The sequence below is a fragment of the Thalassophryne amazonica genome, chromosome 6 (genome assembly GCF_902500255.1).
Source record: "Thalassophryne amazonica chromosome 6, fThaAma1.1, whole genome shotgun sequence".
NCBI classification, from domain to species: Eukaryota; Metazoa; Chordata; class Actinopteri; order Batrachoidiformes; family Batrachoididae; genus Thalassophryne; species Thalassophryne amazonica.
Genome location: NC_047108.1, coordinates 121,164,524 through 121,182,988, shown reverse-complemented (window position 1 = coordinate 121,182,988; position 18,465 = coordinate 121,164,524). Strand labels below are relative to the sequence as shown.

The window sequence follows — 18,465 nt, the reverse complement described above, 5'->3', positions numbered from 1 at the left end:
TATAAAATTTCTGAATATAAAACCATCCATTACGGTTTCCTATACCCTAAGGTGATGTCTCCAAAAAACCCAAAGTCATATTCAGTTCACTGTGACAAAATTAAAAAAAAAAGACCCACAACTTTGGGGAGAACCAGAACCAGAGTGATTGGTGTTTTTGCGCTAAATTACTTAAATGATTGTCAGTGAGCCAAATTGCTGTTGAGAAAGACGAGTAAAATAATTGAAAAATGTCCGCCCAGTATTCAGTCAACGTTTGGTCCATTTCTCACTTAAGTTATTACTCCAGCTTAAAAAAATAATTCATCACGTTGAGGTGAGCACCAGCATTAGTGAGTAGATGATGCAAATTAACCAACTTTTATCATCTTTGCCCGATCTCAGAGCGCCCAATCAGAATCCTCATTTATATCCCCAGTGTTGGGAAGTAATTAGTTAAATGTAATGGAGCTATGTAATTAAATTATAAAATAAAAGTAATTATAATCTTAGGTTCTGAGAAAAAGTAATTAAATTACAGTTACTAGTTAAAATATTGGTGATTATGTTTGGACATAAAAAAAAATCTCATATTCGTTACACCTATGTTGCTTTACATCTTTGTATGTAGGAATGGTGGATGGTATTTTAGAATGGCATAGGTCACCAAAAGCCGCAGAGACAAATCTGATTTGTTTTTATTTTGGGTTTGCACTGTCCACAGTTGCAGTTCTTAGCAGTTTTTGTCTCTGGATTCAACTCTTTTGTTGTTGTTTTTTTGTTTGTTTGTTTTTGTTTTTACTGCGACTAGAGGTATTATCCAGCAATTTGTGACAAATCTGGCAGCTTATATTCTGCAATAGAATGTTGTTGCTTGGGGAACAAAAAAGAGGGAACACCAGGAGACACAGGGGAGGAGTGGACATTCTCTGCTGGTGATCTTAATTCAAGTTATATTGAAGAACTTTTAATAAATGTTACTCCCAAGATTAAATTGATGTTTTTATGGTTTTCAGCTTCATTGTGTAAATAAAAATATTTGTTGCTAAAGTAATACATTACTCATTACTTGTTACATTTTAGCAGAGTAACTGGTAATCTGTAAACTGTTATATTTCAACAGTAACTTTGCCATCACTGTATATCCATGTCATGTCTTTGTGATGACGTACAGTGAGGAGGAGATAAAACACAACCACATAGTGATGAAGAAATTAAGAAAAGGCATGAAAAGGAAAAACAGTGAGGCAGTTTGAGATCAGGAATGTTTGCAGCACTGTTTGTTGACACATGGAGCACGTCTCGAAAACATTTTGTGGTCTCAGGTCTTATCGTGTAGTTGGGAGGATTTGCATGACCGCCTTGTTCCAAAATAAAAATAAACAAATGTTCACATCCTCTGTTGTGCAACAGTGGGCTGTTGAGTGTTACCAAAAATGGAGAGAGGGGTTGTTAACATAGTTTATTTAACCACATAGACAAAAGTACTGCTCTCCCAGTTGTAGTTGATGGAGTAAATCCTACAACAGCAAATCTGCGTTTGATGCCCACATAATGTGCTTTCTAAACTTTTGACTTCTCAACTGGCATCAGTTGTTGCAGATCAGATGTATTATTAGTAGCAATAGTAGTATTTTGCTGAAAAAAATTAGAAAAAACTTTTTGTATAAAGCATGTAAAATGTTTATTCAAAATAAGTTTTAGATAAAATATTTGGATTCACTCTATTATGAAATAGTGTCATGATTCAATTCAAGGTCTCAATCTTTAAAGTGGTAAATTCAAATTTGTGACTTAGGTTTCTGTGAAAATGTTCATACATTTTTCAGGTATTTGTATTTTACTCGCATATATCCCTAATTATTCAAAAAAAGGTGTGTGTGTGTTTGTACATACATACATGCATACATACATACATATACGAGGTCTATTAGAAAAGTATCCGACCATATTATTTTTTTCAAAAACCATATGGATTTGAATCACGTGTGATTACATCAGACATGCTTGAACCCTCGTGGGCATGCAAGAGTTTTTTCACGCCTGTCGGTTACGTCATTCGCCTGTGGGCAGCCTTTGAGTGAGGAGTCGCCCACCCTCTCGTCGTTTTTTCATTGTTCAGGAATGGCTCAGAGACTGCTGCTTTGTTTGATCAAAATTTTTTCAAAACTGTAAGGCACAACTGAGTGGACACCATTCGATAAATTCAGCTGGTTTTTGGTAAAAATTTTAACGGCTGATGAGAGATTTTGGTCTGGTAGTGTCGCCGTAAGGACGGCCCACGGCGCCTGACGGCGATCTGCGCTTCGAGGCGGCAGCGTCTCGCGGTTTCAAGTTGAAAACTTCCACATTTCAGGCTCTGTTGACCCAGTAAGTTGTCAGAGAACAAAGAACTTTCAGAAGAAGTCGGCATGAGGAGTTTATTCGGACATTCCATTGTTAACGGACATTTTGTAATGAAAGAACGTGCGGGCAGAGTCGCATGTCGGGCCGGACCCGACCGCGGGGGCTCGCGACAGGAAAAACACCTCCGTTGGAAACCTTAACGGGCAAGTTGGAACATGCCCAAGCTGTTAAACAATTTCTCAGATACTCAGTTGTTGAAAGCCATCAAAAGCCGCCTGAATTTTACAAATGGTTTTCAACACGGAGGTGTTTTTCCTGTCGCGGCGCACACAGATTTGCCGAGTCATCACGGAAACGACTCAGCGAATTTGCGCGCAATGTCTTTCATTACAAAATGTCCTTAAACAGTGGAATGTCCACATAAAGTCCTCATGCCGGCCTCTTCTGAATCTTCTCTGTTCTCTCACGACGTCCTGGGTGAATTAAGCCTTAAAATAGGATGTTTTCAGCTCGAAACAGGCCGACGACGGCGCCTGGAAGCGCTGCATGACGTCCCTCTGCGTGGGAAGTCCTTACAGCGACAGAAACACCCCATAATCTCTCATCAGCCCTTAAACTTTTCACCGAAAACCAGCTTAATTTCTCGAATAGTGTCCACTGGGATATTCCTCACAGGTCCAGAAAAAATTTTGATAAAGCAACGCGCACCGTCTCGAGCAGCGTGTGAAACAAAGGAATTCAGCTGAGAGGGCGGGACCACATCTCACTCAAGGACTGCCCACAGGGAAATTACGTCACCGACACGCGTGAAAAAACTCACGCATGCGCACGAGGGTTCAAGCATGATAGGTGTAATCGCACGTCATTCAAATCCATATAGTTAAAAAAAATAATAATAAAAGGGTCGGTTTATTATCTAATAGACCTCGTATAGTAAAGTAAGTCCCTTTGGCTGCTTCCTGGTTTTCACTCAGGATCTTCACAGCAAATAAGAGGTGAATGTGCATGTTGAATTGGCACACATTTTACACCGGATGCCCTTCCTGACACAACTCCACATTGCATGGAGGAATGTGGCAGGAGTGGGGTTTGAACCAGAAATCTTCTGCACTGAAACCAACTAACCACTTGGCTACCCCTGCCATATCTACACTCAACAAAAATATAAACGCAACACTTTTGGTTTTGCTCCCATTTTGTATGAGATTAACTCAACGATCTAAAACTTTTTCCACATACACAATATCACCATTTCCCTCAAATACTGTGCACAAACCAGTCTAAATCTGTGATAGTGAGCACTTCTCCTTTGCTGAGATAATCCATCCCACCTCACAGGTGTGCCATATCAAGATGCTGATTAGACACCATGATTAGTGCACAGGTGTGCCTTAGACTGCCCACAATAAAAGGCCACTCTGAAAGGTGCAGTTTTATCACACAGCACAATGCCACAGATGTCGCAAGATTTGAGGGAGCGTGCAATTGGCATGCTGACAGCAGGAATGTCAACCGGAACTGTTGCGCGTGTATTGAATGTTCATTTCTCTACCATAAGCCGTCTCCAAAGGCGTTTCAGAGAATTTGGCAGTACATCCAACCAGCCTCACAACCGCAGACCACGTGTAACCACACCAGCCCAGGACCTCCACATCCAGCATGTTCACCTCCAAGATCGTCTGAGACCAGCCACTCGGACAGCTGCTGGAACAATCGGTTTGCATAACCAAAGAATTTCTGCACAAACTGTCAGAAACTGTCTCAGGGAAGCTCATCTGCATGCTCGTCGTCCTCATCGGGGTCTCGACCTGACTCCAGTTCGTCGTCGTAACCGATTTGAGTGGGCAAATGCTCACATTCGCTGCTGTTTGGCACTTTGGAGAGGTGTTCTCTTCACGGATGATGCGAAGGAGATGTGTTGCACTGCATGAGGCAAATGGTGGTCACACCAGATACTGACTGGTATCCCCCCCCAATAAAACAAAACTGCACCTTTCAGAGTGGCCTTTTATTGTGGGCAGTCTAAGGCACACCTGTGCACTAATCATGGTGTCTAATCAGCATCTTGATATGGCACACCTGTGAGGTGGGATGGATTATCTCAGCAAAGGAGAAGCGCTCACTATCACAGATTTAGACTGGTTTGTGCACAGTATTTGAGGGAAATGGTGATATTGTGTATGTGGAAAAAGTTTTAGATCGTTGAGTTAATCTCATACAAAATGGGAGCAAAACCAAAAGTGTTGCGTTTATATTTTTGTTGAGTATATATTATAATAGCCAAGTGGCCTCTGCGTTTGGCTTTGATCACGCAAAAACCGGGGAAAGCTGACATTTACCATTAGGTACGCTTATGTATTTTGGGTCAAGGATGAATGCTGGGAAAACAGAGCGTTGATAGGACAAATATTTTTGGAGAAATTAGCAATTTTGGCTAACCAGTAAATAATGGAAATTGTGCTGCAATGCACCATGGGAGTTCAGGGTTTTGAGGTTTTAAATGTTATTGTGGTTCATGTTAGTTTAACAGTGTTGTTACTGTTACCAGTTTGTTCTGTTTTTGTAGTTCAGTCGGTTTAGTCAGTTTATTAGGTGTTATGTTGCTCTTACCTTGAGTGGGTTAAGTCTGATGTTGGTACCATAAGTGAGATGCGTAGTGGTTTTAATATCTTCAGCCACCATCTGTTTTTGTCAAATTAAAAAATTTAATTACGTCAATTAAAAGACGTGCGGAATTCCTCCAATGTGCCGAAAAAGTGCTGATGTCCACGTCTTTTCACAATTCCTGTGCTAGTCAGACGACGTCCCGGATAAAACACAGCGTCCAGTTTGGAAATGAACGGCACATTCCACTGTTACAGGAGTTTTTGTCATGGAAAGAGGAGCAGAGGCTTCGCGCGTCGCGGCGGTGCCGCATGGCGCGAAGCAACGCCGTGATGAAGCCTCACGGGGCATGTTCTGGCATGTCCAGGCACATCCACAATTTCTCGGATAATCACTCGACTGGAAAAACCACCGACAGCTGTCTGAACGCCATCTCAAAGCCGTCCTGTAAGACCAAAACGGAGGTGGTTTTGTCTCGCTCCAGTAGCGAATCCATCGTGACGCGCGAAGCCTCCGCTCGGCTTTCCATGACAAAATCTCTTGTTAAAAGTGAAATCTGACGGAAAATGGTTGATGTCCAGCTCTTGTGATAACCAGAGAAATTGCACACGATGGTCACGGATCCATACAGCCATCTGTTTAGAAATGAAATGGTCGCTCAGCCTGTCGATGGCGGCTTCGGAGCGCGGCGCGCCCCACAGCTGCTGGGGGCCGTCCTTAAAGCGACAGTAACACTCCTTATTCTCTACCAAGCCTGTAACATTTTCACCGAAAGCCAGATAAATTTTTCTAATGGTTTCCAGCTGCCAGTCTCTAACAATTTCTGAAAAAATTCTGATGGAAAAAAAGCCAAAATCATTCGGCCATTTCCTGACAATGAAAATCCGACGAGGGGGCTGGACCACTCCTCACTCAAAGCCTGCTCACAGGCGAATGACGCAACCGACAGGCGTGGAAAAACTCACGCATGCGCACGAGGGTTCAAGCTTGTGTGACGCAATCACACGTGATTCAAATCCATATGGTTTTTGAAAAAAATAATGTTGGATACTTTTCTAATAGACCTCGTATATGATATCAAGAACCTAAATAATTTATAAATACATTAAGACACAAAGTTAACATTAAAAAATTACATAATTAACAAGAAATGAAAGGGTTAAGTTCCTCTTCTAAAAATGGTTGAGGTCTAAGGTTCTAAAAACATATAGATAGATACACAAAACCTGTATAATTCACATTCAGGGGTTGTAATAATTCTGACGTGGCCCATGTTTTCCAAAAATCTCCGTTCATCAAAGAGATTGTCAAAAAATGTTCAAACTCTGGGCTCTGTTCCTTTATCTGGAGCCACCACAAATTTAATTAAATCTGTATATTGATAGGCATGTTAACCAAGTATTGCGTAATAGAATTATTGTGTGAATGTACTGGAATATCTTTTTTTAAAAAACAGTAGGATTTTATATTATTTCCTGACGGTCTTTTAGTGCATTTTGGCTCCAAAATGTATTGGTTTTCTGTTCCTTGCTCGGTCCTGATTGACTGAAAGTCAGCAGGTTTTGTGATAATTGGCGCATTAGGGATTTTGTCATCTTGTTAAGTCACCAACAAACAGTTGTGGGAGAAAATATAACCTCCTTAGCAGCATTAATAAATGGTGCTAACAACACACTGGCCAACAGGAGGTGCCATATAAACAGCCAGAAGCAGCAGTGGCGGTGCTGTGCCGCTATGGATGGAGGTGTGTGTGTGTGTGTGTGTGTGTGTGTGTTTGGGAGGGGCGGCGGTGGGGGGGGGTGTTGATCTATGACTGCTGTGGGGCAGGAGGTCTATTCCTCAGCCAGCCGCGCTGTGCCGGAGCTTATCTCCACCTGCGTCTTCAGCTGATGGATGACTGAGGCACATCACTGATGGCTGAGGTGGGAGGGGCATAGACACGGGAGAGCAGCGGCCCCCTAGTGGTAGAACACAAACCTTACAGACCAGACATGTAGCCCAGTGTCCCTGCAGGATGCTGTAGATTACTTTATATTTCGGTTGCTCCGCTTCAGCTGTGTGCACGTCTGCAGCCGGAGCTCAGTTTGCTCCCAGGATTTAACGTCGGCACACATTTAATGAACCGCGGCGGTGCAGCGCCAACATGGCTTTAAGTTACTAAATAACAGGCAGGATGGGCGTGTGCTGGAATTTCCTGTCACCTTTTATATTAGTGCAAGGAAAGGAGGATGTGTCTTAGCTTGCCAAAGGTCACAGGAGTTATGTTCGGGATAATGTGAAGCTTTCATTTTTTTTTTTTTTTTTTCTTCTTCTTCTTCCCTGGTTTCACAAACAGCTTGACATAAATAAATGTCTAAACATTGATTTATTTTTGTTTTTTTTTTCACCTCACTGAATGATGTCATCGTGCAGAGGATATGGGCATCAAACATGCAACAATTGCCTTTCCGCACGCCGTGGCTGACGTTATTATGAGCTGATATTTCACTTTAGGCTGCTGCGTTTGTTCCGTTTGGTTTTGGGAGCGTTGCCAGGTTTGTCCTCGGGGGCCCTCGGCGCTTATAGACGGGCAGGCCCGAAAAGGTCAGCTTTTAGCAACGAGTCAAGTGTAATGACTCCATATTGAGTGAAAGTGGCTTTGTTTGCCCTTGGACAGCGCGGGCGTGTGGCGGTTCTACTCGTGTCACTGTTTTTGTCTTTTCCGTGACCGACATTTAGCGGGTTTTATGTTTCATTACGGTACGCCGGCGTTTTGCAAGCAGGTTTTTCAACTTCAAACCTGAAGCGCACATACAAAACAATAGCCTATTGAGACATATTTTCTCGCTCTCCTCCTCCTTTATTTGTTTCCTCTCTTGCTTCACAATAGTGCACTGTTAGGAGCTGAGGGGAAACTTTTTGGGTGGGGGGGGGGGGGTGCACCGGCGCTCTGGAGCACGCTCGGAGAGAGGGAGGGAAAAACCCTGTTGTTGTTTTTTTGCACGGCGCACATAGCCATTTGGTAGAGCTTTCCACCCAGGCGTCTCCCTCCTCTCACTCTTGCAGTGACGCTTCCAGCCCCTCCTCCTCCTCCCCCTCCGTGTTGCCCAGCAACGGAAGGCCGGAGCAATCGGAGCAGGAGTAGAGTGATTCGGGGAGCAGATTGGCGGATGATTTATTAGCTGGACTGGAGAGCAGTGAGCCCAGGCAGCTGAAATGGAGCCTTAAACTGGAGCCGACATGTAGAGGCGGGAGATGGAGCCGGCGAGGGAAAGACAGCAGGAGGGCGGGGGGGCACGGACACACTATGTAAATGGTGCAGTTAGGGAGCATGATTAAGGTGTCATAATTAGGACGGATACACAGGCCGCATGGCAGAGTCAAGTTGATTTGTTTGACTCGGCGGGTCAACCACACGGCTGATTAGGCACTAAACATCCCTCCATCCGGTTTCTAAACCCACTTATTCCAGTTAAGGCTTAGGGGGGGTTGCTGGAGCCTATCCTAGCAGTCATTGGGATCAAATCAAATCAATTTTATTTATATAGCACCAAATCACAACAAACAGTTGCCCCAAGGCGCCTTATATTGTAACGCAAGGCCATACAATAATTACGGAAAAACCCCAACGGTCAAAACGACCCCCTGTGAGCAAGCACTTGGCAACAGTGGGAAGGAAAAACTCCCTTTTAACAGGAAGAAACCTCCAGCAGAACCAGGCTCAGGGAGGGGCAGTCTTCTGCTGGGACTGGTTGGGGCTGAGGGAGAGAACCAGGAAAAAGACATGCTGTGGAGGGGAGCAGAGATCAATCACTAATGATTAAATGCAGAGTGGTGCATACAGAGCAAAAAGAGAAAGAAACACTCAGTGCATCATGGGAACCCCCCAGCAGTCTAAGTCTATAGCAGCATAACTAAGGGATGGCTCAGGGTCACCTGATCCAGCCCTAACTATAAGCTTTAGCAAAAAGGAAAGTTTTAAGCCTAATCTTAAAAGTAGAGAGGGTGTCTGTCTCCCTGATCTGAATTGGGAGCTGGTTCCACAGGAGAGGAGCCTGAAAGCTGAAGGCTCTGCCTCCCATTCTACTCTTACAAACCCTAGGAACTACAAGTAAGCCTGCAGTCTGAGAGCGAAACGCTCTATTGGGGTGATATGGTACTATGAGGTCCCTAAGATAAAATGGGACCTGATTATTCAAAACCTTATAAGTAAGAAGAAGAATTTTAAATTCTATTCTAGAATTAACAGGAAGCCAATGAAGAGAGGCCAATATGGGTGAGATATGCTAAAACTGCTCCAGTCATATTGAAAATTATACCACATTATTTGTCTGATTGTAAAGATTCCAAAAAGGTATATTTTGGACTATCTATGACTGAATTCTATGGAGTTATGGGGTAAAAACAACAAGAATGGTGACAAAGTTCAGTTTCAGTTTGTACAGGGGTCAAAAGTTAGAGTTGCTCCAATTCTGTTCAAAGGTGATGCAAATTATTGGTTGAGTCCATGTATCATGCTTAGTTATCACGTTACGGGGTAACATATGTCACATGTCATAGAATTCAATGAATTCAATGGATGTCAACATTATTTGACCTTTACTTTAGAGACCAAGCATTCAGCACAGTCAAAAGTATTCCATTTATCAATCCAAGTAGCTCAATCAACAATTTGCACCATTTTTTACTATAATTGGAGCAACTTTAACTTTTGACCCCTGTACAAACTGAAATTGACCTTTGTCACCATTCTTAAGGTTTTTACCCCATAACATTCAGTCATGGATAGTCCAAACTATACCTTTTTGAAATCTTTCATCAATCATGAATTAGTTTTTCAGCATCACTCTGAGACAAGACCTTTCTAATTTTAGAGATATTGCGCAAATGCAAAAAAGCAGTCCTACATATTTGTTTAATATGCACATTGAATGACATCCTGATCAAAAATGACTCCAAGATTTCTCACAGTTATTACTAGAGGTCAGGGTAATACCATCCAGAGTAAGGATCTGGTTAGACACCATGTTTCTAAGATTTGTGGGGCCAAGTACAATAACTTCAGTTTTATCTGAGTTTAAAAGCAGGAAATTAGAGGTCATCCATGTCTTTATGTCTGTAAGACAATCCTGCAGTTTAGCTGCTTCAAGGTGAGGTACACACCGGACAGGACGCCAATAAGCATGAAACACATCAGAGAAATTCATCTCATCCTCATGATACTTAAAATGCTCGTGCAGCTGTTTGGTGCCAGTATTTTAGAAGAATATTTACGGGATTTTTGTTGTTGTCTGTCAAACAAACGCCGCAGTGTTTATCCTGTGAACCTCTGCAGTAGCATTCAGTTGCTTGCGAGCAGTGCGGTGGACATTTTTGACTGGCAGCCCGAATGGCAGTGCGCTCTTAACCCCCGGAGTGGCTGGAACCGGGTGTCGATTGCAGGAGGCGCTCATACTGGGGACGGCTCCATCTACTGGCTAATCATCCACTGCACCTTCACTGTGATTAATGCAAATGAAGTGACCTGCCGCCTCTTGTCAGTGATAGGATTTGCTTTTTGTTCTGTTGTCAGCAGAGGGCAAGTTGTTTTGCACTAACGTGGCGGTGGTGTTCATGTGGTTTTAACTCACTCATTTCCTAACTAAGCGGTGTCAGTCTTTGATAAAACTTTAATCTGTTGGGATTGTGTGACAGTTGGCGATAAACTCAGTCATTTGTGTTGCTTTTTCACATGTGCCTCTCTGATTTCTGCACGCATTTCGCCAACTGGTTGTGTTGCTTTTATAAAAGTGGCCTTTGTTCCCCACCAAAGCTGGGTGTGTAAACAATCTGTGGTTACATAACAGACTGTTCACAGTGTGGAAAATTGACTCGTAACGCACAAGACGAAGAACTCCACTTCGGATTTTTCTTCTCACCACGTCCAAGACCTTTCTCCGCACACATTCTCTCAGCCGCTCATTTTAAGGTTTCCTGTAGTTTCCTGTGCAGGAAACGAAGAGCTTTGGTGTTCTAATACCAACTGGCGGCTGTGTTGAAGGGGGTGTGAGGTGGGTGGGGGGGCGTGTGTGCAGCACTGAGAACAGGATGAAGTGGGCCCAGGATTCCACTTCAGGTTTTCCAGCCTGCTGCAAACCAGAGGCTCTCTTGCAGAAAGATCACATGTGAAGCCTTCCCCTTTGTAGTGGAAGAGCAGAGAGTGACAAGCTATTTCTTGCTTGTGGAAGAAAAAAAAAAAAAAGAAGCAATGTATCATCCGAGGCGCCGTGGATTTGCTCCCTAATTTTTCCTGTTGTACCTGTGGCTGGACGTAGGGCTGTGTTGCTCCATCAGGACTTTATCTCCGCTTTCTGCTGGAGTTAGTTTTTTTTTTTTTTTTTTTTTTTTGAAAGCGGATCACTGAGGAACAGGGCTCGTCTCTGGAACCAGAAAGTAAATCTGTCGGTTGTCTGCTTCGCTGCTTATGAATGTTTTCAGCCTCTGGTTTTGACGGCTCGCAGTCTGTGGCTCTTAAAGGAGTCGAAAGACATGAGGAATATTTGGCTTTTTAATTTTTTTGGTATTTCTTTTCATAATATGTTCATATCTTTCATGTTGGATTATATTAGGTATCGGAGGGTTTCCTGTCATGTTGATGGTCTCATTTCTCACCTGTCATGACATGTTTTTATTTTATTTTTTTATGCATTTTGCCATGTTTTGTGTGATTCTTATTTTTTTATGTGCTAAACAGTAAAAGCAGATTTTTCAGCCCTCCTCAGTGACTGTTATTTTCCTGTTCAACGGTCAAGTTTAGGTTTTGACTTTGAACTTTTGACTTCGGTGTATGTTTCTGTTGCATATGTTAGACCTTTATTTCTTTATTTTTACTTAATCTCAGCTTTTCTCCCTGTCATATTTACTTGTCATTTCCTTTCTGGTTTAGCCTTGACACGGCTGACTCTGCTCTGTACTTTAAACGGTTATAGAGGTTTCTCAACACAAACCACAGACTAGCGAACGGGAAACAAAGTCTTTTGTCGTGGCGAGAGACTGTAACTTTATGCAATCACAACTTAGCTGACTTGACGAGTACTTCACAATTCTCTCTCTCTCTCTCTCTCCTCTTCCTCTTTCAAAAATTGCAGAAGCGCTTCATTAAAGGGTTGAGACAGTTCGGCAAAAACTTCTTCAGGATCCGGAAAGAGCTGCTGCCCAACAAAGAAACAGTAAGATGCTTTTTGTTATTTCTGTATACGCTCTACAACTCTGTCTGTGTGAGTTAGTTTTTATCAGTGTTTGTCGACGTGAAGGGAGGGACAGTGGTTGTAAGTAATGAAAAGCTTTCGCGGTAAAGCACACTGTGATTATGTGAGTGATCAGAGCTCGTTTTTGATCCTGAGGCCTCATTGATGAGACGCACAGTTACACTTTTATCAGATTTTTTTTCACACACTGATTAAAACACTTATTAAACCTGAAGAGTGAAAGCTAAAGTGTGCTTTCGCTGCACAATGGAAGTGTACAAGTGACAAGTCGAGCATTAATTTTAAGATTTGGTAAACAGTTCTTGGTCTGTGATTTGCTGGTTTTAGCATATGTCAGGTTTACAGAGCAACAGTCTGCATTAAATAAAGTTTGAACTTCAGTACTTTTTATTTTATTTTTTTATTTTTTTGCATATTATCAAAGAGAATAAGTACTGCATAATCTAAACCAAACAGCAGCACTGGTTTTCCACAAAAATTTTAAAAGTAGCCTAAACAAGTGTTAAAAGATGCTTGTAAAATTTGGTAGACAGGTTTAAATGTAAATTCTTTCAAGTCGAATCAAACCAAATAAATTGTTTCACCCAAATTCGTGGTATTTTTTGTTTAGGCTTGTTTTTTGTTTGTTTGTTTTGTTTTGTTTTTTAATAACTGCAATGTTTACAGACGTTGCAGATTTAGCCAAACCTTTTATACTATCACAAAACATTTGTAACACATTTAGTTTAAGATCTGTGAGTGAAAACAGGAGCCAAGGTTAAGTTTTGGATTTTGGCAGTGGTACCAACATTTTGTTTACATTTAGAGAACAGGGTACAGGTAACTTAGGGATGTTGATTCATGATTAATCTTTTTATTTTATGGTAACATTTGCATTACAAAATGTAACAACATGGGTCAGCACAATTTCTTTCAACCCAATGAAATTTGCCTGATTTGACCAAATGTTCCAAAAACTGACAATATTTTTTCAACACTTCAGCTCAGATTTGTTCATTTTTAATGTTTCAATTTCTTATTTATTTTTAAGTGTTAAACAGTTTTGGGGAGTGGGGGATGTATGTAGGTTCAAAACAATTAAAAATGTTCTTAAAACACTTTGGGGGGGGGGGGGAATAATATATATTTTAAACCACTTTGCAACAAATGGGAAACAATTTAAATGAGCTAAGAAGTGAGCAAATCCTCACACACTGTCAGCTGGAGCAAATCAAAGTTTGCCACATCAATCAATCAATTTTTTTTATATACATTCATTGTGGATCTGTAGCAATAGTCCCCATTAGTAATGTGACAAATCTGTTTTGTGAATCTCACACTGGTTTTTGATGTCACTTAAATTTTTTTTCTCATCACTGTGTGAAAGTGAGTTTATATTTGTCACATTGACAAGAACTTTTTTTTGCACGCTGGTGGAGATATGTTCCTCTTGTCAGTTTCCATCCTATGGATGTGTGTGTGCTAATCACAGTATAATCACAATATTAATGGGTCTAACAGTGATTAACTAGCACTATTTTAATTACAGTGCATCCAGAAAGTATTCACAGCACTTCAGTTTTTCCACATTTTATGTCACAGCCTTATTCAAAAATGGATGAAATTGATTCCCCCCCCCCCCCCCTCCTCAAAATTCTACAGACAATACCCCATAATGACAATGTGAAAAAAGTTTGCTTGGGGTTTGTTTTTTTTATTTGTTTAGATTTTTGCTAATTAATTATAAAAATAAAAAAAAATTAAGAAATCACATAAGTATTAACAGCCTTTGCCATGAAGCTTAAAATTGAGTTCAGGTGCATCCTGTTTCCACTGATCATCCTTGAGATGTTTCTACAGCTTAATTGGAGTCCACCTGGGGTAAATTCAGTTGATTGGACATGATTTGGGAAGACACACACCTGTGTACATATAGTACATACATAATAATACATACATAAAGTACCCCAGTTGACAGTCAGAGCACCCACCAAGCATGAAGTCAAAGGAATTGTTCGTAGACTTCTGAGACAGGATTGTCTTGAGGCACAAATCTGGAGAAGTGTACAGAAACATTTCTGCTGCTTTGAAGGTCCCAATGAGCATAGTGGCCTCAATCATCCATGAATGGAAGAAGTTGGGATCCACTGGGACTTTTCCTAGAGCTGGCCACCCGTCTAAGCTGAGCAAACGCGAAAGAAGGGCCTTAGTCAGGGAGGTGACCAAGAACCCGATGGTCACTCTGTCAGAGCTCCAACATTCCTCTTTGGAGAGAGGAGGACCTTACAGAAGGACAACCATCTCTGCAGCAATCCACCAATCAGGCCTGTATGGTAGAGTGGCCTAGACGGAAGCCACTCCTTAGTAAAAGGCACATGGCAGCGCACCTGGAGTTTGCCAAAAGGCACCGGAAGGATTCTCAGACCATGAGAAATAAAATTCTCTGGTCTGATGAGACAAAGATTGAACCTTTTGGTGTGAATGCCAGGCATCATGTTTGGAGGATACCAGGCACCATCCCTACAGTGAAGCATGGTGGTGGAAACATCATGCAGTGGGGATGTTTTTCAGCAGCAGGAACTGTGAGACTAGTCAGGATTGAGGGAAAGATGAATGCACCAATGTACAGAGAAATCCTGGATGAAAACCTGCTCCAGAGTGCACTTGACCTCAGACTGGGGCGACGGTTCATCTTTCAGCAGGACAATGACCCTAAGCACAGAGCTAAGATATCAAAGGAGTGGCTTCAGGACAACTCTGTGAATGTCCTTGAGTGGTCCAGCCAGAACTCAGACCTGAATCCGATTGACCATCTCTGGAGAGATCTGAAAATGGCTGTGCACCGACGCTCCCCATCCAACCTGATGGATCTTGAGAGGTGCTGCAAAGAAGAATGGGCCAAACTGCCAAGCTTAGGTGCACCAAGCTTGTGGCATCATATTCAAGAAGACTTGAGGCTGTAATTGCTGCCAAAAGTGCATCAACAAGGTATTGAGCAAAGGATGTGAATACTACATGTACATGCGATTTCTTAGGTTTGTCTTTTTAAAAAAAATTGCAATAATAAAAAAAAAACTTTTTCATGTTGTCATTATGGGGTGTTGTGAGTAGAATTTTGAGGGGAAAAATTAATTTACTCTATTTTGACATAAGTCTGTAACGTAACAAAATGTGGAAAAAGTGAAGCGCTGTGAATACTTTTAGGATGAACCATAAATGTGATCTTTGTGTTAAAGCCAAAATATAGCTAAAATTTGTTTTCACTTTGGTCTTACTGAAAGCGTTTTTCCTTTGAGTGTAATGTCCGTGTAAATAAATGCACAGTGAAGACTCTCAGAGCTGAGGGGCAAATGTGGAGGTTTTTTTTTAATGATTATAAAAGAAAAATAGTGTATGTATTATGTATAATGGTGTGAGGTTCTCCACATATTTGTCTCATAAATGATTGTGAGAGGTGGCTCCATGAAGCAAGGCAGATTTAGCCCCATCAGCGACGGCTGCTCCCGCAGAAAGTATGTCGATAAAGTGCTGACAGAGACATCAAAAGAAAAATCAAAGGTGTTCGTCATCTTCCTCGCCCGTTCATTTCCCCGTCTGCTGTGAGCTTAGGATGTATGTCAGCCTCGCTCCTTCAACATTCCTGCATATCATGTCGTACATTTTACCAGAGAAGCCTTCAGCGTCGCCTCCTTTGTGCCCTGCTTCTTTTTTTTTCTTTTCCCTCAAACCAATTTAATCTTTCTTGAATAAGAGATGAAAGTGTATGAACACAGTTTCCTCACAGAAGTTTCTTCAATTATCCTTTACTGGTTTTGAAATATATGACTGGTCCAGCTGATTGGCTATAAAGGAGGTATTAATGCAGTTCAACCTGGAGGGGGAGTTACTTGGCAGGAGAGGTAATAGACCACCTCCAGGATTTAGGCCTGCCACTGCCACAGAGCAGAGAAAGATTCATTTTCCCCCTGAAAATGGAAAATAAACTGCCCTTTAAACATATGAAAAGAGGAGAAAATGACTGGGAGAGCAGGGACGGGGAGCAGCAGCAGCCAGCGGTGGAGGATAAAGTGGGACGTTCTTTCGATACACAGCAGACGCTGGGGGAAAAAAAAAAAACCTGTCGCCCAGCAGAAGAAAAAAGACAGATCATGTTTATTAGGACAGGGTATTGGCAAGGACCTTGGGGTATGATGCGTATCACAGTACATGAGCCATGGTACAATTATATTGAAATACTCCACATCATGTACTGCAAATTTAAAAACTGAGCTGACAGTGTAACTTGTGTACCACCTGGGTACTCTTAAAGACTCGCTTGTGCTTCATTTACATACATGAATCTTAAAGGTGGAACGATGCATCACATATTGTTATACTGGTATCATGGCACCTGTATCAGAAAGGTTTTTTTAACGAGCACCCTGATATCAATACATAAACTGTTCTATGTAAGAACTGATGACCTCCAGGTGAAGCATAAATAATTTATAAAATAGTTAACCGATACTGTCACGTATTAAAATTTATCCTTCATAATAATTTCTCTTTAATTTTATGCGTTCACCACAGACTAAATTTCTGCAGAATTTGTGTGAACACATCATGTTTCGCGATATTTGTCGAATTGTACCTCGAATAAATCTATACGTGCAACGATCAAACAGTGTAACCGTCATTGCCCTTACATACATCTTACATACATTTTTTTACAGTGACGCTGTTGAGAAAAAAAATTCCGCAACACAGCACTGCACACCATCTTGAAAGTTCCCAGCATCATCAAATATGGTGACATTGAAAAAGTCATAATAATGTTTCTACTGCAAGAGAGACAAAAGTGTTGTTTGAGTTGTGTCTCACTTAAACTTTGGCAACACTGCCCCCAATGATTTCTCGTGGTACTGCTGCTTTTATTCTATATCCATAAGCTTTCAGAAAACACACATCTATAGATGAAAGGTACTCAGAGTCTAAACGGAAGGCTCAGTCTGTATTCATATTTGACCTTAAGCATAAATGAGTATTAATATTTGCATATTATACTGAAACCTCATGAGACAAATTCATTCACAACAGTTTAATTTTGTTTCCATTCCAATTCATTAGAACCGTATCTGTGTTAACACTCCGAAGTCAAAATCATGTGGAAAAAAGTGCATGCTGTTTCCTGCACATCTTCATAAATTCTGGATACTTCATGATTTGGAATCACATAACGTGAGACGGCTCCGTGTTATTTACTATACGCTTGAATTCGCTGTTCTCCATTTTGCCGTATCATACAAACGCCATGTTATGTGTCGATGCGGGTTGAGGAGCGGACCTGCGTCTGACAGAACCCAGCGGTAAAAATAACCAGAAGGCGGCTCCCAACAGAAACGATTTATTTTTCACCTGTGCTTATAAATGTAAAACATAAAAAGCGTCCCTCTGGTGGAGTGATAAGTGGCACGTTCTCCAGCGCCCGCAAGGATTAAAGCCCGGCGCTCCTGGACTCACTACCACCGCCAAACACCCCGCAGGTGGACACGACGAACCGATTCTCTTTGAAGCAAAGAGAAGGTGAGGTGAGTCAGCAGATACAACTCTATCTTTCGCATAACACACGCTATCAGCAACACACTCAGGTCAATGTTTCTTTTTAACTTTATGCAAATGAGCAGCCTCTCACAACAAGTGGAGGATCACTTATCCTGCACGCCACCGCAGTGAGAAGCAAGCTGCACAATTCTCTTCACAATCTGTTTACTGTGTAACAAAACACCAAGATACTATCAACAATTACTTAATCACTTAATTACCTTTAGCGTGTGCTGACAGCATGTGTCCTCACGCTTCACGGGCTCGATATGTCAAACCCAGGCGCGGTCCTCAGCGTCTCACAAACGAACGTCACAAGGTCGAGTTCCCGGCAGTTCTGCTCAAATCACACATGACTTATATGCAGAACGCCATCCAATTATCTGCTTCAGCTGCAAGTCTTCAAGGCCGCACGCGAGCCCCTGCCACAGGTGTTCCACATGACGCTAATAAGGGTGAGGACTCTTCAGCCAGCACTTTCTCCACAGACAAATCAGCCCTCATGCCACCTGGAGAGCAAAGAAAAGAAAAGAACACCAACACAGCCAGCCACGCCCCCCCAACACACAACACGCCATTTGATTTATTTAATTCTTTGTGCCCTGTTTTGCTTTTAAAATCAAAGTGCACATAAACGTCGGATTTAAAGGATGAAGTCGCTGCTCGTTTATTTTCTCATTTAACGCCAGAGATGCTGGTTACCAACCTACTCACCCAACAGTGACACCTAAAGGACAGGAGGTTATTGTGA

At 41.9% G+C, this 18,465-nt stretch overlaps 1 protein-coding gene across 5 annotated transcripts in view; it reads left to right on the top strand.

The window, feature by feature from the left end:
- The window catches only part of rerea (arginine-glutamic acid dipeptide (RE) repeats a), a 353,076-nt gene that overhangs the window by 302,887 nt on the left and 31,724 nt on the right, over window positions 1–18,465 (top strand). For all 5 annotated transcript variants that reach the window (XM_034173287.1, XM_034173289.1, XM_034173286.1 and 2 more), the window contains one exon: window positions 12,036–12,116. In XM_034173287.1, coding sequence (XP_034029178.1) covers window positions 12,036–12,116 — 81 coding nt within the window. The remainder of the gene's footprint in view (window positions 1–12,035; window positions 12,117–18,465) is intronic.